This window comes from Pelecanus crispus, chromosome 11 (genome assembly GCF_030463565.1).
Source record: "Pelecanus crispus isolate bPelCri1 chromosome 11, bPelCri1.pri, whole genome shotgun sequence".
Lineage (NCBI taxonomy): Eukaryota > Metazoa > Chordata > Aves > Pelecaniformes > Pelecanidae > Pelecanus > Pelecanus crispus.
Window position 1 is genome coordinate 35,657,904 of NC_134653.1, and position 22,085 is coordinate 35,679,988.

At 40.3% G+C, this 22,085-nt stretch overlaps 1 protein-coding gene across 2 annotated transcripts in view; it reads left to right on the top strand.

Moving 5' to 3' along the window:
• Positions 1-22,085, top strand: part of ADGRD1 (adhesion G protein-coupled receptor D1) — a 162,001-nt gene that overhangs the window by 112,418 nt on the left and 27,498 nt on the right. For both annotated transcript variants that reach the window (XM_075719005.1, XM_075719006.1), the window contains 4 exons: positions 4,733-4,886; positions 12,428-12,494; positions 13,520-13,586; positions 21,773-21,864. In XM_075719005.1, coding sequence (XP_075575120.1) covers positions 4,733-4,886; positions 12,428-12,494; positions 13,520-13,586; positions 21,773-21,864 — 380 coding nt within the window. The remainder of the gene's footprint in view (positions 1-4,732; positions 4,887-12,427; positions 12,495-13,519; positions 13,587-21,772; positions 21,865-22,085) is intronic.

Here is a 22,085-nt window from a genome sequence, read left to right on the forward strand (position 1 = left end):
GGAGTCCCACGTCTGCCCATTTTTTGAACACTTCTAGGGATGGTGACTCCACCACCTCTCTGGGCAGCCTGTTCCAATGCTTGACTACCCTTTCCGTAATGAAATTTATAATGTGCCTTGTCTGCACACAGACGTCTCACGTGTTTAGTTAAGCAGATGTAGCTAAACTTGTGAAACACTCACGTAGACTGAAGTTGCAGTTTAATAGGTGCATATTTTCATTTCTCTTAAACCTACTCAAAACTTACTTTAGTTAAATTGGAACAGTAGCACACAGAAAGCAAGACCTGCTTTATGCCACAGGCTTATCCAAGTGCAACACTTCACAGAATCCATGGATATTTCAGCCCTATCTCCTCTGTAACAGCAGTAATTATAGGGTACAATACTGTAAAGATCTTAAAGTTGAAAAGCATGGTGTACATACTATCTGCTACACTTCTGGATCTATTGTTTTAACCTCTTGGGATCAGGGGTGTTGTGATTCATCCTTTTATCAGTCTCGTGCCCTTACCTTCTGCATGCTCTGTTCTCTGCTGCTTTAATTGGACTGCTGAATGGTAGTTTACAACAAGAGGGAGGCAGTATTTACACCAGAAGGTGTAAACTTCTTAATCTTCTGCCGAAGATGGGCGTATCTAGTGCTCAAGTGGTACCAGTGTGCTTGAGGGCACGGCATCATGGAAACAGGCCATGAGCTGGCAACACTTTCTTGCATGACTGCCTTTAGACGCTCCATCCTCTTCCCATCTCCATCTCTAGGGATATTTAGGTTTTGATTCCAGATATAGCATACAGTATTCCCCTGGTAATTTCAGATGTATTATTTAATCATTTACAATTTGTACTACAGCAGTTTTCGTCTTGTAGAGTAGGATTAATTTTTAACCATAAAACTCTATTTCCATGAACAGGACTTTGATCTTTCTAATACATCCAAGAACTTTTTTTTTTTTAAAGCTGGTCCTTGATACCTAAGATGAGTAGTGATGAAACAGTAGTCCTAAATGATCATGGCATACTCCAGGAAGGCAGTTATCGCTGAAACCAGGATATCTTTCTTCTAGAGAAAGCAAATAGCTTCGTATACAGCATTTTCTTCCTATACTGCCAAGTCCCTAAGATATCCTTGCTAGCTGCATGCCAGTCTAATGACTTCCCTTAGACTTCCAGCAACAGATGGATTTGTTTCTTCGGAGAGCTTTGCTGTCTTAGTTACTCTGCTATAGACTAGAGAGCACCCTTTTTTTTAACAGAATCCCAACAGCAGTGTGCATTTAAAAATAATTAACCATCTTTAGGCTACTAGAGCCTTCCGAAGACCTGAACATGTCTGTGGGAGAAAGTGAAGTATTATTTAGACATAGGAAAATGAAAATTGAAGTACAGTGTGTTAGGCAGCCCTGTGTTTTTCCAGCACAACTGGAAAATTTAATGTGTCTACTATTTGCAGTTCTGCATCAGTGTATTGAGCTGTTTCTCACTCGGTACTCCTGCATGGCATTGCTTAAAACACTTCCAAATAGAGAGATGAAATGAGCTACTTTTGTTTATGATATATGTATCTGCAGATATTCAAGGCTGTGTATCAAAGCAGCATATAGATTGCAGGGAAGGACATTTTCAGAGGGCTCTGTATAATGCTGTAAGATTGCCACTTAAATTGAAAACACTATTATAAGCTGAATCTAGAAAATGTATGCAAATTTACCTATCTGTTTTAAGACTGTCCTCAGTAAACAAATGACTACTATTTTCTGTGAGGCCTTTCTGAGAGTCTGCTTTACTTTCTCAACAACTATAACATGATAAGCCTCACTACTGGCTGGACTGATTTTTCTATTTCCACAGACTCACAGGTAGTCAACTCTAAGAGTAACAGCAATGAGATCTGTCTTTTTACAGGTGTTCTACAAAAAGTGGTGTGCATCATACAATACAGCAAGGAACACCTGCTTGTTTTTAATATGTAAAGTCCCAGCTTTTCAATGCCTTTTCCAAGAAGGCAATTCTGTCATTTAAGAGTATCTTCAAAGTAATAACTAAGGCACAAATACAGAATGAGTAAGAACTTTGCTATGGATTTGATGTAAAAATCTGCAACTCAGTGTTATACAAAATTATATAGAATCATAGAATCGTTTAGGTTGGAAAAGACCTTTAAGATCATCCAGTCCAACCATTAACCTAACATTACCAAGTCCACCACTAAACCAGTTAAGGGTAGAGTAATAATTAATTTCATGTTTCCTGGCTTGGTGGCTGGATTATTTTTTAATGAAATTAAAACTAGAACAGAATTACTGAGGTTGGAAAGGACCTCTAAGATCATCAGTGCAACCGTCAACCCAACACCACCATGCCTACTAAACTATGTCCCAACGTGCCACATCCACACGTTTTTTGAACACAATCTAGACCAGCCTCCTGCTACTTCACTGTGTTTTATTTTTCTGCTGTTTTGTGATTCATATTGTTTGGCTACTCAAAAATGGGAAAGTATCCATTTCACAGAACTAGCTTGTAAGTCAGCTTTACGTTGCGTTTTTATTTTTGTGGACTAATCTTCTGGTAGAAAACAAAAGGCATTAAAAGGGATTTCATAGCCTTATGATAAAATTAACTGGAAAGGTTTTTACAGTTTTCGTCAATAAGCAGATCTGGTTTAGTTATATGTCACCGAACATTGTGAAATACTAAAACACTTACAGATCTCACTTACATGAATTAAAACCAAAGTTATTGCTTTTTAATACATGTAGTCACAGTGGATTTGCATTAGAATGTCCTTGCACTAGCACAGAACCAGCTGAGTACAAGTGAGAAGGTAGGGGAAAGCTTCAATTTTCATTATACTATCAAGTCCCAGCATTTTAATTTTCATTAGTGTACAAAGTCCCAAACCATCAACAAAGAGAATAAAATGCCAGCACAAGGCAGCTAAGCTAATGCAGCAAAGGGAACTAATGATTAATACCTGAAGGCCATTGTGGCAGCAAACTGGTTCCTACTGGTGATGCTCCAGGAGGAGCTCCACCTGCCTGGGTACTTCACTGTGACTTGTCCAGGTGAGGAAGGGAAACCTTGAAGAAAAAAAAAAAAAAGTCATCCCATTTACATGGACTGCATGCAAGCAAGCCCTCTGAAATTCTGTAGGTGTCACAGAAGGGATGTTACAACCACAGAGCAGAATGACCATCATCAGTATGCTACAAGATGCAAAACTGAGGTATCGCTGGGACTCGTTCCAAGAGCATGTTTAAAATGTGCCTTAACTGAAAGCAAACCAAACAAGGTTATCTTGTGGTAAAATCATTGGCAGTCACATCTGTTCAATTACTGCATGATGAGCGAAACCACTTGTGGTGAGACATCCTCGAAAAGCAATTAGTGGGGAAAGGAGAATGTGCTCTGTGCATATGTGAGGCGTGGGGAAGAAGAAAGGATTAGGCTTTCCTGTTTTCATAAGGTAGGCTGATAGGAGACTTAGAGAAAAATGTGAAGATCTCTTCAAAGAGCGACTTAAGGAAAAGCCAGGTCTTAAGCCCAGACCGCATTTCCTGTAGCCCACAGTGGGCCGTAAGCACCGAGACGGGTGTAAGGACTCAAGAGGAAGTTTTTACTTCTTGCTGCATTGCCCTAGGCATGGCATTCCTCTCTTTTGGGGCAGCATTTGTTTCACTTCACAACAGGTTATAGTTTAAATTGAAACAGACAGTCCAGTTTACACCAGGTGGGCTTACTTTCTAGAAGGTATTTTGCTGTTGCTTAAACTGTCGTACTAGCTCCTATTTCCAGATTCTTGTAGCACACAGTGAATAAAGGACTATCAAGGAGTACTCGAATTGTCTGTAAACACTCTACAGAGAAGACTTTCAGTTTGTTGCCTTAATCACTAGACGTGTTCTTGTGAAATATGACTTCATATATGGCTGGTACATGCTTCAGACTGTGGGAAATTGAGAATTCGAACAAGCGGGTAAACTGGCTGCCCACCATAGAGCAATTAGGACTCAGGAGCCAATGATAGCTTGCTATAATTTTTTGAAATGTCTATATTAGTATTGCTGATGGAGGAGCATATGAGACTTTTACAGAATTTCTAACCAGGAATACTGGAATACAATGTGATTTAATTTGCTTTTTATCCTGGTTTTAATATGAAGAACAGCAAAGTAGGAAAGCCACATGGCAAAGTGTAACTAAAGAGCAGGTTCAACATGGCACCTTATTTTAAAATTTCTGTGTTTTGCTCAAGCTTAACTGATTCATTGACTTTCTACTAGTTCCTCACAGAAAATGAGGCACGAACTATGCTGGTTTTTACCATCACGGAACAGGGATCAGGGTACAGTACAATGCCTGTACCCCTACTTCTTTGACTCTCCTATATTTACTACAGGCTCAGCAACAGGACGTTGACCTTTCAGTTTTGAATTCTTAAATATTTTGTAGGCTGTAGTAGGAGTATTGCTCCTATAGCATAAATAAATAATCAGTTTGGATTTCCGCATCACGTTTGGCAATGTTTTTTGTTAAAATGTAAAAAGATTTGTTATGTGAAAATGCTGCAAAAAAGGGAAATTCTCTAGTGCTTTGTTTTTAAGACTGTTTTACTCCAGTGATTTAGCATTCAACGTGTCAATGTATACAGAAATTAAAAAAAAAAATTGGAAAAACAATGTGACTGCATCACAAAGTAGTAATGTATTAATTTTTGTTCTTAATTTAGGTGCCTTGCAAGATCTTGGCCATTCTCCTTCATTTTTTCTTCCTGAGTGCTTTTGCATGGATGCTGGTGGAAGGATTTCATCTTTACAGTATGGTGATCAAAGTATTTGGGTCAGAAGAGAGCAAGCACTTATATTATTACGGAATTGGATGGGGTAAGCATTTAGTAGCTGCTTGCTTTAAGTCTTCTCACTGGAGGACAAGATTATATGTAAAATTATATGTAAAATTGTCATCTTATGATCAGTTTGCCTTACCGCGAGTAGGTCTGTTGGATTGCATAATTTTTTTGACTGTAATCAGACTTTAAAATGTATAGTCCCTAAATCCCGCTGCAGTGAATTCCATGACCTCAGTAGGCCACATCAGCTCCTTAATTACCAAATCAATAGCAGGAGTGTGGGAGGGAAGTCTCACTGCACTGCTATGTTCTTTTTTTTGCCCTAACTCGCAACACTGGCTTATTTTATCTGTATTCTGCAATCCATACATAAAAAATTGGCTCAGTAGCACAGGAGTATCACAAGACTTCATTAGTTGATGTTTTGTGCCTTGAAATCCTTAGATGAAAAAGGCTGCATGGAACCTCAATATTATTATTAAGAATAAAATAGTGGTCCTATGACACAGGAATTTCACAGATAACAATTCACGGCTTTTTGTATGCGGTAACGAAAGCATAATCTGTGTGCATATTAAGGAATCAAAACTGAATGTTTTGTTCCAGACTCTTCACAGCAGATAAAAGCTAGATTGCTTTCGCTGCCCTGGAAGTACAGCAATGATGCTTGGCAAACATCCACATTTAGAAGAATAAGAAAACCTCATATATTGAGTCAAAAGGAGAGATGTAAAAAGATAGCAAAGGAATATCTATGTAATTACAGATAATTTCAAAATATGTTAACACATGCATTACCTCTCCCCAACCCCCAATTCATTTGGAAGCTGAATGAAAACCAATTAATAATACAGACCTACTGCCGTCATAATTGGAATATTTAATACCCATTGCCACCATGCAGATCTGGGTGATAGTAATGCTGTTCACTTATATATAGATAGATATTTCAACAGCTGCCTATTTGTCCTTTTTTTTTAATATGGAATTTTTATTGTGTACATCATTCCTCTCTTTTTAAAATCTCCTTCGCAGTTCTGTCTGAGGGCCATTTGATGCAGTCCTCTGCTGAACATGATATCTGCTAGATTGAGGGGACAAACTACAGTTTGGTTAGCTAGAAGTTTTTTCTTTGCCCACATTGTTTCTCTGTGACAGGTTCAAGAGTATCACATACACGTGCCCTTATCCTGGTTCCTTTAAGATAGTTTTTTTTTTTTAAGGAATGGCCAATTTGCGTGCCAGCAGTATGCACCTTAAAGCTTCGGTTGCTAAAAATATTTGAAAGCTGCTTTGCTGAGTTTTTAGTAGAGTTGTGTAAAATCTTCCCCTCCCTCTGTTTTGTTTTTTTCCCCAAAACCGCTACTCAAAACAGGCTAAGTGGAGTAATTAATCTTTTTCATGCACATAGACCCAAAAGTAAGAGAACCTAGACAGGCTGAGGGTTGAAGACATTGGAGATTTGTGGATTCTTCTAGAGTCAGTGCTAAATGTAAAGAAACATGCTGATGTTAGAGAGGTTTCTTGTGAATTTATTTAATCCAGAGCTAATGGAATACAAATCCAAGTGGATCAAACCAAAGAAAATGTTCTCATAAGCCCTTGAGGACTCTTTCTCCTTCAGAAATATTATGTGAAAAGCCACAACAGCTAATAAAATAATAAGAACTGGCATTTAATTCACTGGGGTATTTGCTTATAGCAGATGCTTTGATTAACTCCATTTACAATCAATCATTAATTACCTTATGAAAATAAATTAATGATTTATATGTGCTGCAATGCACCTTTACCCTTTTTTCTGGCATTTTGTGTAAGGTTTATTTATTGTAAAACGGCAGTGATCTACAGAGTGATTTAGAAGACATAAGGATAAACATGGCATCTGACTGCGATATGACTAGTACTAAATGTTGCATTTTGTCTCATTTTATTGCAATATGATTGCTACCATTCAATTAGTAGTAATTAGCACAATGAGTACATAGCCTGTTGGTACATAGCCCAATGGGATGCTAAATGTGGCTACTAAAAAGTCTCTTCAGTGGTATTTTGAGTAATGTTTTGGACGATAATCTCTCAGGCCCAACAGTGGGTATTTGTCATCAAAATAGATGTACGTAGCAAAATACAGGAGGCACCAGCAGTAGAAGTTTCTGTATCAGTTCTTCTAGCAGTGCCTTCTTGGCAAGGATTGTGTAAGAAACCTGGTGGCAAACTCCGTTTCTTAAATGTAGCAAAGTTGCTGTTGGAGGCAGATAGTGGAAAACATCATCCATATAACAGTAATACATTTCTTTGTGTAAACCTTTCAAAAGCCCGTTTTTTGACAAATATTTTAATTTTGGAAAGCATGTTCCAATTATTATTCCTACAATGACTTGGAAGAAAAATGTGTTTTTCTGAAATCCAGTAAATCTACCGTTTTGCTGGGGAAGTAGTTTGTATTGCTTTATTTTTTCTGTATAGCCCGAAGTATTTACATTTGAATTAAATGTTGAATTTCCTTAATCATATCTGACATCATGTCATTGCTGCAAGTGTGTCTAAACATCCCTGAAGTAATTTAACTAGGCAACTGCATTCCAAGTCGTTTATCTCTTGATAAGTACCAGGGCAACCTTCATTCAGTCAACGGCATTGCGGCTCACTGTCTGGTATGTAACTCTAATGCCCATTCCGTTGGTACGAGATGTTGCCGAATAATGTTTTTAGAGTTAAAATCCACATTGCCGTGTTCGCTTATTAATTGCTTAAAAGGACACCCAGGTTTGTCAGTTCCCAGCTTTCTCTTTTGTTAGCATGCTGGCACTGAATATGAGCAGAAATGTTTAATTAGAGATCAAGCGTCAGTACCGCCTTCAGCAGCAGTGTGTGCTCATGCTCTACGGGGTAGAGTTTAAGTTTCATGAACTCAATGAAAGTACAATAAAGAGAAGTTATATATATTCCATAAAGTTCCCACATCTAAATAGAAGTCTTGCAAGGCTGGGGAAACAGGCTAAAAAGGTTTTGTCCTAAAATTATTTTGTTTGGCTCTCAAAATGAAGGTAAGTTTGCACTGAATGCAACTGTTAAAAGGAAGTCGAGCGTTTTTGTGCCATCCTGAGACCATAATAGATATACATTTTCCAGTATCTAACAAAAATGGCTATTTTTTTACACTTTGGCTTAGCTAATTGTTATGCTGAGCAAAGGTGGTTGAAAGAAGTTGAAGACAAGGGAGTCTCATGTCATGTTAGTCAATACAGATAGTTCATTTCTTCGTTCTTGGCTTTTAATTGAAGTGAGAACTCATCTGACTTTTGCAAACTCTTAGTTGCTGGAAAAATGACAAACCCCAGTCCTGAATTTAAAAACCCAGACCCATCATTCTTATTTAAGCAGAAAAACTGTGATAGGTACACGTGTAAAAGTTTGCAAAGTTTATTAATGACAAATTGAAACTTGAGGCAATGAGAGGAGAATAGGGACGGGGAACTCTACACTGAGTATCACTGATCTCGTAACATCTGTTGAGATTTCTGAGAGATATTACTCCTGTAAAATGAATTCAACAGTAATCAGAGAGACAGGATACCAAATGTGCAGAGTTGATTGAAGTTCCCGTGTATTATTTTTAGGCCCAAGGGTGCTAAAATTACCTCAAAGACTGCAGTTGTCAGGAATTCAAAAGAAGAGCAATTTGAGGAAGGTGATAATATCCTACCTTGAAAACTACTTTGAGATTGATTGGGGGGGAAAAAAAAAAACCCTTTGTTGCCTTGGTGATTCAGCATAACACACACAGATTATTGTAGCAAAACTTTTCCTACCCACCCATTTGTAGGACGCTGATGATGCAGTTTGTGATACCGGAGATTTTGCTGTGGCACTTTGGCCTTAACATGTTTTCCTATTTCAGACAATTTCCTTTCCTTTAGAGACTGCCTTAAAATGAAGATTTTGTTCTGAGCTGTCAAAAGACCTAAATTTCTTTGTTCGCTGTTGCTTGATGTACTCCCAGACTTCTGCATAGATACAGTGTAATGCAGCAGAAGAAAAAGAAACTCATAGAAAATTAACTTCTACAAAACAAATGGGTGAACACACTTTTCCCCATCAAGTAAAGTAGATCTTTTCAGTATTGGAAGGAGATATACTTTCATTTGTGTCTGATGCTTCATCTTTCTCAAAAAATGACATATTTATCTTTTAGAATTAATGTCCTAAAATTGCTTTGAATAGTCTGCCACAGAGTTTCTATAGCCTGTCTGAGAGTTTCTATAGCCTGTCTGGTTTTTTGCTATGTATGGAAGACACAGAAGCTTTCAGAATACAGTATACAGAATTGCAGGCATTTTCCATTTTATTTGTCATTAGTGCCTCAGAAACATAAAGCAAATGGATTAGATGTGAAGTTTAATGCTGAAGAAGAGGACCCAGGTGACGTTCATTTAGACTTCACCCTAATGACTGTACTTGGGTTGAATTCAGGGCGAATTTTGTCTGAGCAAGGATTGTGTTATTGGGCTTCCCGTGCCAAGTATTAAGAGTTTATGCCTGCTCTGCAGGCTGTATTTTGATGCTGAGTTTGGGAGGTAGCTTTAAATTAGCTGGCCTGGGGACCTGGAGAACTCAAGCTGCAGCAGCACGCGGCTCCATGTGGGTTGATTTTAGCCCATTTCAATGTGACGCTGTATTGCTGCGGGACTACAGAGACACAGATGACACTGGTGCCGTAGATGAGGGGCAAGAAAGGTGTGCTAGAACCTGATTTTCATCTGATACCGTGCTCTGGAAAGCACGGTCTATTGCATCATAAATTTGGCAATTTGGAGCAGGGTTGGTGAACGTATTTGTAGCATCTGCCAACTGAGAAATCATTCAGATACAGTAAAAAAACATAACTCTAATTCTTTCATGGATGATAACCAGTGCCAGCACAACATTAACATTACCTATTATGGGTGTAGACTAAACTTCACAGCTCTTATGTAATTATTACAGACAAAAGCTTAAGCAAACACACTTACTTTTGTGTATAATATATAATCCATTCAAATTCTTCAGTCCAGATCAAATCTTATGATCCCTTAGGCTAAATATATATTTTTTTTCCAACCTTTGTGGAATTTGTCAAATGGTTGTTTCTAACAGGAAAAATGTTCCAATTTCACTGTAACAAAACCTTGATTCTGCCTCCATTGCCATTATCCATTTAATATCTTGTTAATGCAAAGAAAAGGCAAACACTGCACTATAGGCTCCAGACCATTTTATTCTCGCTGTCTTAACAGCTCTTTTTATGCAGATGACTGCTCTATGTTTCATCTGCCTAAGTTTTATTATCTTCCAAAGGAACTCTGTATTTAATTTTCTTCTTCACTGCCATTTAAAATTGATAAAGAGTTGTACTAAATCCTTTAAATATGCAGCATTTGACTTGGGGAAAAAAAAAAAAAAGGCAGACTAGAAGTATAAAGAAGAGTTATTTGGGCACAGGTATTTTTGCTTCTGTGACAAAGTCCCTGCCGTGGGAAGACAACTTGCATCAGAAGACAAACAGTGCCAATCAACAATGTCTACTCAGCAACCGAAGGTGTGGTTGGGAATGTGCAGACATACCCGTGGGACCTTTAGTCCAGGTAGTTCACATACCCATGGCAGACCGAGTTTCAGCAGATAGGCTTATGTCTGTGAATAATTGCTCTGCTGAATATAATTATTCTTGATTTTGTTCAAATGTGTGTAGGAATTTCCTTTCTTAAAGAGGCAGGGATGATAGTAAACTAAAATCTTGCCTTTGCTTAGGTCTTACACAAATACTACTTCAAAGGGGTAATTCTGGGAGGCTATTTTGGCCTCCGGCTGCGTCGAGGGGAGGTTTAGATTGGATATTAGGAAGAATTTCTTCACGGAAAGAGTAGTCAAGCATTGGAACAAGCTGTCCAGAAAGGTGGTGGGGTCCCCATCCCTGGAAGTGTTCAAAAAACGGGCAGACGTGGCACTTGGGGACATGGTTTAGTGGGCATGGTGGTATTGGGTTGATGGTTGGACTGATGATCTTAGAGGTCCTTTCCAATCTTAAGGATTCCTAGTTTTTACTTTCATTAAAAACTAATCCAGCCCCCAAGCCAGGAAACATGAAATTGCTATTCTCTCCTTAATTGGTTTAGTGGTGGACTTGGTAGTGTGAGGTTAATGGTTGGACTGGATGATCTTAAAGGTCTTTTCCAACCTAAACGATGATTCTAGGATTCTGCGTTTCCTGATTTGGACAAACATGAGAGAGCAGAATCAAGTTCATGGGATATTAAACTCCATCCTGCAGAATGGATTTCAAAGTTGAAGACCTAAACAATGCCTGTAGATGCTGCTCCTTAACTGCTGAGCATCTTTCTTACTTGTAAACGCAAGGTGCTTCTAGCCACAATCATTACAGAATGAAAACACTTCTTCCAAAAATTATAGTTCTGCCAGTACAGGAAACCTTTACAGACTTTTGTGAGGATGATATTGGCAAGATTAAGCAGAAATTGCTTGTCAGAGAATTCTGTAAAAGCCTCATGCAGAAAACCTAAAGAATTCAAGAGAAAATTGAAACTTTAAGCTATCATGTATAATACTGTGTCTGGGGCCTGGTTATTAAATTCCGTAAGATGATAAAAGCCCAAACCTTCACATTTTATTAAATCATACAGGAATTAACAGACAATCATTTAATATTCCAAGGGATGAGGTTTTACTATAATCAGAACTGCTGGCAGGAAAAGCCTTGTTTCCTCTCCAGCTCCTGGCCTGGAGAGCCGTGCTGAAGTGGCACAACAGGGCATGGCCGCGCTGAGGGCCAGGGGCGCGCGGCTGCCCCGACAGCAGGACCGGAACCGCCTGCTTTTTTGTAATTCCCGCGTAACCCCGTAAAGCACTCCCGCACCTCCCGGCCTGCAGCACGCTGGACCCGTTGGAACCCATCTGGAAACACAGTCTACTTGAAACGCAGAAACGTTGTGGAGCTATTACGCATTTAGGATAAAACAAGTTGTGGTTGGGCATCTGAGTGGGATCTTGATTTGCTTCTGTCTCTTCGTAACCGTCTCTCGCCGCCGTGCCTGATGCTCCAGATAACTCAGTGTCGCCATTTCTGTCCTCTCGCCTGCCAGTTGTGCACCCCTGCGAGAAACTCTACTTCGTTTTCCAAATTCTTCTGAATTCTTGAACAAGCTGCGCTTACTTGGCGGGAAGTGCTTAAAATAAGCCTGATAGTGCTCCACAGGATATCAGTGCTTGAATAGCAAGAGACAGATTCCATAAACAAAACCCAGGTTGAAAAAGGACTGTGATTCTCAATGAAATTAGCATTAATTCAGTTTAACTGTTAAACAAGCACTTTATTGAAAAGTCATTTTGTTTGTCCGACATTAATTGATTAAAACTTGTTGTGTTACACAGATGCAGGAGGATGCCGAGTTAGGCTTAATTCTAAAATTACCCTGAGCTGTTCCGTTGTCCGTATGAAATTCAGCTGAACTTGCAGGGTTTGCCGGACGATGTGCTTTTGTCACTGATATTGCCACCGACTTTGCCTTTTTGCAGGCTGCCCACTGGTGATTTGTGTAATTTCTGCCACGTCGTCCCTAGACAGCTACGGAGAAAGCGGCAAGTGAGTATGCACGCGTCGTCACCCCAGGTGCAATGAGGATGAAAAGTCTGATGGGGGGAAAAAGCCTCGTAGATCTGTTAACGGGACATAGTTCTGCAAGAGCAGGGGGGATAGCCTGCGACAGCATGACTGTTGGGTAGGCATATTCTTAGACGCAGAAGCCTCAGGTTTTCTTTTCACTGCTGAGATGATGCACAAAAATCTGCTGAGATGTTGTCCCTATTTTTCCCCTTTGCTGCAGAGGCATTAGGCTTCCTACAGCGAGCTCCCGGCTTACCCCACGCACAGAGCCAAGCGCGGGCTGAAACATTTCCTACAAGATGAGAATACCCTTTCATTAAAGATATTTAATCTTGTGAAGAAAACTGCAGTTAAACATCTGCAGGTCTAGAATGGGTATTGCTAAAAAGTTTGAAAATTTAGTTCCTTTCTAATTTGGAAAAACAAAAGCAGATTTACCTGGAAAAAACGGCCGTAGGATTCAATCCTACCATAACGTAAGCAGAAGATTTGGAGCTGTGGAGCGAGGGTTATTTTTTTGTGTGTGGTAAACCAGTTTCTATCGTCGCTGCTGTAAGAAAGGCACGTGAAGCTGACAGCGGGTTTCCCACCTCTTCCTCACCGCCAGCCAGGCGAGGCAGGGAGGGCTTCAATTTGTCTCTTGCTACAACGAGAGTGCTCACAGCACTGAAATGAGTGCCTGCGATACAGGCTACGAGAACAACAAATAGCAAATAAAACCTTTCCTTTCTTCCCATCTTTCCTCCCCTAATGCTGTTTGAAGGCGTGCTGGGGCCGATAGCTGTCACTGATTCTCTGCAAGATACAAATCAAAATGAGATCCTGCCTCAGATTCCCCAAGTGTGAGGGGAAAAGGAGCTTCTTATTGATGCTCTATCATGTCCCTCGCTTTTAAAATTCATCAGTCTTTTTGCACTCTCTGTTGTTCTCTTTTTTTAATTAAGAACATTACTCATTAAATGACTGTGCGTTTCACCTAAAATCACTCTGATTTTTCTCTGCAGCTGCTGGCTTTCACTAGAGAATGGAGCAATTTGGGCTTTCGTGGCACCGGCGTTGTTTGTAATTCTGGTAGGTAAAGCCAGGGCTGCTGCTGTTCTCCCGCTTCGCGCCTGTGTCAGCCACACAGCAGAACTCGCCGAGGTCCGACGGCGGTCCTTGTGCCAGGCCAGCGAAACTGGGTGAACGGCAGAGATGAACGGCCCAGAATTATTTTGTTCCTCCTCCCATTTTTGTGTTTTACACAGTTGCGTATTAGTTTACACATGTTAATTCTCACACCATTCCTTTCACTATTCCAAGACAAAAATACAGCCTAAAATACTGGGAGAGCCCTCTCCTGAAACGGCCCTGTTGGGGTCATTAACAACTGCGTAGAATTGAGTAATCTTGGGAGTTTTAGTAATTCTCAGACAGATCCCCCGGTGAAAGTTGAAAGGCTGATTCCACCCCAGTGGTATTTGACGCTTTTGCTTGTAGCGAGCTCACTTTCCCCAGCAAAGCTGCGTGCCCCCGGTGAAGGTGATCGTCGGCAGAGTTCGCCAGCAGCGAGCACGAATGGGTTAAAGCAAGGGCACGAGCCGTCCCCCTTTGGGTGAGTCCTGGGGAAGGTACCAAGCTGCACCGGCCTTCCTAGGGCGCTAAGGGACTTGTGCTGTTCCTCTGGTTTGGGGATGTGATGTCGGCTGTGGCCGCAGGCTGGGCGGCTGATCACGGCAGGGCTGTTCGGGGGAGTTTGCCGGCGTTCGGGGGGCCGCCGCGGACCCCTCTGCCAGCTCTAACAAGCATCATCTTCCCAGGGCAGAGCGCGGCTTCGTGGCTCCCATGCTGATACATGGATGCTCTGCAGCGGTTTAATTATGCCCACACATTAAATTACAGTGAGGTGTAGCTTAATCACTCTGATTACTGAAGGAGTCAGGGATGTTTGCGGGGATTAAATGGGAGATTATTCCTCTCAGCACTGTTTCCAATACTTTAATTGATCAGGCTATCTACGATTTTTGCTGCGGTTTATAATGTCAGAGTGACAGTATGAAGACGGAACAGACCCACTGATTAGTGAAATCAGGTTGTCTTTAAAGCTTTACTTAGATTTTAAAGGCTTGAGCGCAAATCTAGACCAGAGTCTGCCTGCCATGCTGTTTAAAGAGGGTCAGGTAAAATAAGATCTGGACTACCTGTGTGGAGGAGCATCAAAAGGAGCCACTGACTGTACCTTGTACTTCCCGAAGAACACTAGGATTTCCATGGAAAGTACAAAGAAACTTCCCCAAATTTCATCACACAGAAAAAAACCCCCACAAATCCTGCTCACAAGCCAAAGGAAGGAGGGAGAGCTATACCTACAGAACTAGTGCTTAGCACTGCGTATCTCCATAACAATTTGGCAAGCAGAAGGTGGCTCCTTGGTTGACCTTTTCCACCACGGGCAATTTTACACTGCAGCTGAGCGGACGTCCTAACGTTTGCCTGGGAGATGGTGAAATCAGCACCTCTCACAGGCAGCCCAGCCCAGCCTAGCCCAGCGTCTTCCACCCAAGAGACAGCCTCTGAAAAACTAGGCTGTATAAACATGTATTAAGAAAACAATGAGAATAGTTGCTATCTTGATGTGGCAGAAATTGCCTCATGTTAGCATTTTAATCAAATTATTAATGACAATGCTGGGAAGTCCCTGTGCGGGAAGGGCAGAATTTCTTTTACCTAAGTGAAAGCCTATACATGTAAAAAAGAAATGTTGATCACTGGTTTAGAGCTGGTTAAACAGCTCTGGACTTTGTTCCACCAAATCTTGTTGGCCTGTATCTTGGACCTTCTGTATGTGAGTTTATATTCAAAGATAAGTAGATATTGATGATTGGAGAGCAGTTAAAATAATCTAATATTTAAATGTCTCCTCCTTCCATTAGCACTTGCTTTCTGGCCATCGTTCAGCAGCAAAGGAAGAAATGAGATGTAACCAGTAAAATCAAATCTTTCCCAGCTGCTGTCCAAAGATGATATTAATCAAAACATGCCAGATAGTGAAGCGCTTACTCACCTGAGTGAGCACAGCCTTCAACAATTTGCATGCGTAGCTGCTTGCCAATGAAAATAAGGGTTTACATGTCTGGCTCTCGCTTATGATATATAATATTTGCGCAGCTCAAGTTATATTCTTGTAGGGATACAAATATTTTGAGAAAGAGAAAAAAATGGGCTCACAACGTTGATCCGCGTAGAGCAATTTGTTAAACAGTCTAAACCCAGCTCTGCCCAAAATAGCAGCAAGCTAGCTGACAAATTATTCTCTCTGGGCATTGAATATGCTAGCTGAAAAATGTGTTTGTGCCTATAGGGAAATAACAAGGCTAAACACTATTTTGCGTGTGCATGTGTGCCTGTGCTCTTTAAATAACGAATTAGCCACTACTTGCATGAACTAGTGTTTAGCTCTGAAAATACATCTCAAAAAGCAGTTTTTGACTACTTCCATCCCCAGTTTCTCTCTGCCAAGAAAAAGGATTATGCTGTGAAGAAAACAGGGAGACTGCTCTTTTCAACTCCTGCTCTCTAGAGACTAGGCAGACACAGTCTACTTCTGTCCTGCCACAACCTTGCAGGCAATATAGACATCATGGAGCCTTAAAACCGAATGATGTGGTGGGAGTGTGGCTGGGAAAAAATACTCACACATACTTTTCTAGGGAGTAATTCACAGAACCTCCCAGCCCTATATGGATTCCCATACCCCAAGTGCGCTTTCCTTGGGGTGTGAGTCGAGGGGTGTGATGAAAGAAATAGTTCCTTCTATGTGTAGGTCTTTTGGCTTCTACCTGCACCTTAAGGTTGAAAGATTGCTCTCGCCACCCCCCAAACCATGACACTCAAGCCTCTATAGCATCCTCTTAAGGCAGCTTTGCCAAAAAGTTGTTGCAATTAATTTGAAAATCAAACTAATCTCAGCCAAAGTGGGCCTGGGACATGTTTTTAAAGGGAAAAAAAAAAAAAACCCAACTTGACAAACCACCTGAATTTTTGGAACAAGACATTAAAACTTCTGGCAGAAGGCTTTGTTTGTTATCAGCCATCTGCTGCCTTGGTGTGTTTCCATAGATATGGCAGAATTAAGGAAATTCTGTGGAAAGCATCTGTGTACACAGAGCAGTGGGCGTGCTGCAGACAGCAAACAATCCATTGGGGGGGAGATGCTGGGCTGTCGTGGCAAGTCCTTGCTATTGTTTTCCCTCTAAGTAGTTATTTTCCTGGTGGTTTTTTAACAAGTATTTCTGATAAACAGCATTTTTATGGAGTTAAATGGCTTTCATTAGCAAGTTGCTAACAGTTTGGGGCTGTGGGGACATCAGCTTTGTAACTAGCGTCTTCAGACGGGACTCTGGAACTTCGGTCCCAGGCTGAGGTTGCCATCGCCGTCTTCAGTTGGTACTTGCTTATGAATACTCTCTCTCTAAAAAAAAAATATTCTCTCCCTTGTACCTGCTGATCATACTTGATTTAATTCTGTTGCCTCATGGTATTTATTCATACCTTTATGTACCAGTGCAGAATTAGGATCATTTTCGTATGTTGAATAGTATCTGACTCTGCAGGTAGGCCAACTGATTGAAAAGTGACAATCTGTGTCCCTTCCTAGGCATCATTCATCATGGGAAAAGGTGACAGAATTGGACCCGTAGTGTTTAAAGGCCCTGAAACAGTAGGATTCCTCAGAGTCATTGAAATCAAGTACATACTTAAGTGCTGTGGTGGATTAGAGCACAAATGAACAGACCACAGCTGCTAAGCTGCTCATTTTTTCTTATTAGCACTCAGTTATGAGCACTTCTACTATTTTAAAATTAAATTCCCTTATTATTTTAAAACTAACTTTCTTCTTACTCAACCAACAGGAAAGCATGCAACATTTTTTCCAACAAGGGGACAGATTGTAAGAAATTAGAAATTATGGATTAATATTAGGAAAGAGTAGAAGCCAGGGATCTGTTACACCTTTTATTTATTATTTTTTTTCTTGTGTTTTTCCTTTCCAACCACTTTTTTTTTTTTTTTTTCCTTTGACATTCTGCTCTGACTGGTGTGATACTACATGCATTAATATGAAGTCATGTACACAGAAGTCTAAAATAACTCAATTTAGCCTATTCCATCTGTAGTTGCTCTGGGATAGCTCAGAGTGGAATCAGGCTTTCCAAAATCAGATTTCAACATCGATCTAATTTAATCAGCTGGCTGTGTTTGGAAATGCGTAATACCCAGTAACGATTTCTGATGTGGCCTAGCCATGGGCTGCAACTGCAACAACTTGCAGCATTGGTGTGCTACTAATGATGTCATGATAAGGATCAAATTAACTCGCACCATGAGACCGTATGTTAAACCTCGGTTTGGAAGAGTTGGTTATAACTCCCTGTACCATTGCCCAAAACTGAAGTGGAGCCTAAAATAGTTCGTGGTTTTAGAGGAAAGCTGGTCAATGCATTTAATTAAGGCAATATGTTTTATCCTTTTTGTGTTTTTTTAGTTCCTCTGTGCTGCCAAGCCTTTTCTTGGCTAGGACGCAACACACCACATCAGAGGGTTTTTACACATGGGATTTCTGCACTGCACTAAAGAAGAAACAAAAATCTCCTGAGACTTGGAGGAAATCTAGGTGAAACCCCTGCAAAAAAACCTAAGTGAGGGAAAGAATTTCTCTCACTGTATCTGGTCTGACAAATTTTTGATGGGAAAAGATCTTGAAAGAGGTCCTATTTACTCATTTAACTCTTTTCCTGATCTGACAACTTGCAGTCAGATGAAGTTGTCACTCGAGTGAGCCAGAGCTCCCTGCTGTCATTGGGATCTTTCCATGGGCTCTGGTGGGCTTTGGATCAAGCCTACAATAATGGGAACTGGCAACGCCTGCCGATTTCGCAGAGACTTGTGAGTGCCTGGGGTTGGACAAGCTGCCTTGAAAGGAGTCCCGTGAGTTAGGAAACAAGCGCTAATGGTATTAGCTATATATTTTGAGAAGCAGAGTGTGGCCAGTACCTGCAAGCAAAAATATTCTAAGTTCCTTTGTAATCTTAAGGCAAAACGACTGCAACTGGCAGGTAATCCGGCCTTCCAGAAAAGTAAAAAATAGGAACTCTATACAGCTCCCTTATCTAATGTTTATTCTCCTAGTTTGAATGTTCTGATATAGGTTAAAGCACAATGAGTGTTTCATCAACTAAACATTCTCCTATTCAAATCCTTGGCAAAGTATTTACATCAGATGCCAAAAAAAATCACTGGAGGAACAATTCAGTGGCTGTATTTTGGTTTCTCATTATAAGGGCAGTAGAAGTACCTCAATGCTTTACTTACTGAAACACTAGCAAAGGAAGACATTTGTAGCTAATCTGTTTATTTAGGCTGGATGAGATCACTCTAATTTCTCAAAATACCTAGACAAAAATTTTCAAGTGCTTCAGGAAATTTAAATATAGAACTTTGGGACTTGAGTGTAATGGTTTGTTGCTAATTTTACAAGTACCTTGGTTTTTATCAGCAGCAAGATCACAGTGTTTTCTTCTCATCTTTTAAACATATTACTACTGAACCCTGGAAAGGATACAGTCACACTGCACAAGAGGGGAAGCTCAAGGCCTTTTTAAATTTCCACTTTAGACTGTCCAAAATACCTAGGAAAATAATTTCCAATTTAATTCCTTTTTATAGAGAGAAATTAAAATTCAGCTAGAAATGCTGAACAGTTTGTGCTTTAGAAAACCATCTAATTTGTCTCCTTTGAGACTATCTTGCTTGTGCTGTTTTCATGACCAGATCTTAGGGTTTGTGTCCAGTTTGAGTGAGATTGAAAGACTCTGAGTATTCGTTTGTTGGTGTTTATCATTCATAACTTTCATTGACTTTTGTAAGATGTAGGAAATTCAGAATTTGAAGAATGAGGTTTCATCTTTTATTTTTTGACTGAATTGGATTTTGGGGGGGAGTATTTGAATATACACTGTTTAAGCATAATCTGCATATATTTAAAAATGCTATGCAGAACACAAAATCTAGGAGTGTCTAAAAAGAATTAGGAATGGGGGAAAGCATTAGGGTTAAGCGCTTGTGAGGCTGGCAGGAGTGTGCTGTTGACTGCAGCCATCGGAAAAAGGGACTGTGGAGCAGCTGTGCCAGGATGAACTTGAACTGTCAGTGAGACATCCGCAAGGACATGTCAAAAGGGGAGAATGATATTTTGGATAAAAGACTAGGACGAGAGGAAATGGGCTCAAGCTGAGCCAGGGGAGGTTTAGATTGGATATTAGGAAGAATTTCTTCATGGAAAGGGTGGTCAAGCATTGGAACAGGCTGCCCAGAGAGGTGGTGGAGTCCCCATCCCTAGAAGAGTTCAAAAAATGGGCAGACGTGGGACTCCGGGACATGGTTTAGTTGGATGGTGTTGGGTGGTGGTGTTGGGTTGATGATTGGACTGATGATCTTAGAGATCCTTTCCAATCTTAATGATTCCTAGCTTTTACTTTCATTAAAAACTAATCCAGCCCCCAAGCCAGGAAACATGAAATTGCTATTCTCCCCTTAATTGGTTTAGTGGTGGACTTGGTAGTGTGAGGTTAATGGTTGGACTGGATGATCTTAAAGGTCTTTTCCAACCTAAACGATTCTATGATTCTATGAAAAAAAGCTGCTGAAAGATAATGCGTCAGGAAAGAAGTTAAGGGTACAAAGAGGCATTTTCTGTGCAATTCCCATGCAAAGCTGGAGTAATGATGATGATAATTTGGTGGGCACGCAGCAGACAACTGGAGTTTGGAGGAGAAAGAGAAGAAAGAGAAAGTGTAATGTGTTCATGTTCATCACCTGCTGCTTCAGTCAACGTGTATATTTAGCATATAAGTGGGTTTCTCAAAAATGCTCGTTATCACCTTAAAGCATTTATAAAAGACATTTACAAAATATGGTTTGGTGGGAATAGGGAAAATGACCCCAAGACCATTGAATTTCACCTCTCATTCATCTCTGTAAAGCTGATTGAACAAGTACTCTGCTAATTGAAAAGCTGTCAGGTTCCACAGGGTATTCTTTGGACGGGCTAAAAAGCTGTGGCAGAAATGAACTATCACAGCTGTGCTCCTACTTTACACCAGGTGATGATCTGCTCTTAGAAATCTAAAATGAAAAGAGTGGTCGGAAGATTTGAAAAATACCAAGGAAATCATTGTCATCAGACTTAAACGTTTTTTAATTCACCCTCTCATCCTCAGAATTAGAATATTTATGTCAAGCTAGAGTATGATTATCAAGTTTGAGCAACAGCACTGTTTTGAAGACTTCTTTCTTTTTGTTCTGTAGTTCAGGATAGTTTTGTTCTAGCCTTGTTCTTAACTTGATGCTAAATATCAGATTTGTAGCTGGTGTGTAACTTTGGACAGGAAGGGGGAAATACATCTTTCACCTTCACATTCTCTCCTCTCTTTTCTTTTTTTTTTTTTTTTAAACCCAAGGTCTTTGCACAGCAAAATACTCTTTGCCACATTTCCTTTAAGTGATAAAGATTTCCCTCTTTCTTCACCTGTGACTCCAGAGCAAATGCTCTTTTGTTAGACATCTTCAGTGTTAGTCTTTTCAAGATTTCCTACTTCTCTGGTGGGAGTTTTTTCCATTTTATTGATGTTTCTGCTGGGCCTGACATCAAAAAGAGCAGGGCTTTTGAAGAGCAGAGTTCAGGCTTAACATATTTTCCTCATTGCTGTTTTAAAATAATCTTGTGCTTAAATTGCAAGCAGACTTTGGTGAGAAACAGGAATTGTACGCTGTGAAGTCTAGCGAGAAAGGTGCTTTCTGAAGTCTGTGCGCATGCAGGCGCAGAACCAAAGAGGATGCAGACAGGTGCCTCTCTTCACTGAAGTTCTTGTCTAATTTGTCAGCTGACAGTAGGTTATTAGGGTATTTATTTCTACAGTAGGGATCCTGAGCACTTCTTTAGCTGTGAAGCAATATATTAATCCAGTCTTATCCTAAACAGACAAGGACTATTCCTGGAGGAAAGAAAGCACAAGCAAGAACTGCCACTGCGGGGAGAGGGAAATCCATCGACAAGGGTCAAACTATACCAGTCCAACACTGGAAACCTCTTTTTCCAAATAAATACAACACATAAAGTTCATATTTTCTGTTGTATTTGTACTCCTAGGGCAGTTTGCACTTACGACACGGTCAGTGCTTCCTTTCCTGACCAAGCCTTGTTCCTTCTTCTTCTTCAGGTCAATATTGGTATTCTCATTGCTGTCACAAGAGTTATCTCAAGAATCAGCGCAGACAACTATAAGGTCCACGGAGATGCCAATGCCTTCAAGTAAGTTTTTTCTCATTCAAATTATATTATAACAAGTTAATAACCTCAGACTAGCATTGTTACATCATAGAGACATGTATCATGGACTTCTCCCAGAACACTGATATCATTCCTGTTTAGGAAAAAGCAAATGATGTTAAAGGTAGCATGTCATTCTCTTGAATGCAGGCAGTGAGCCTATATTTTATGAAAGCTGAATGCTGCACAGGATGAAACTCGTG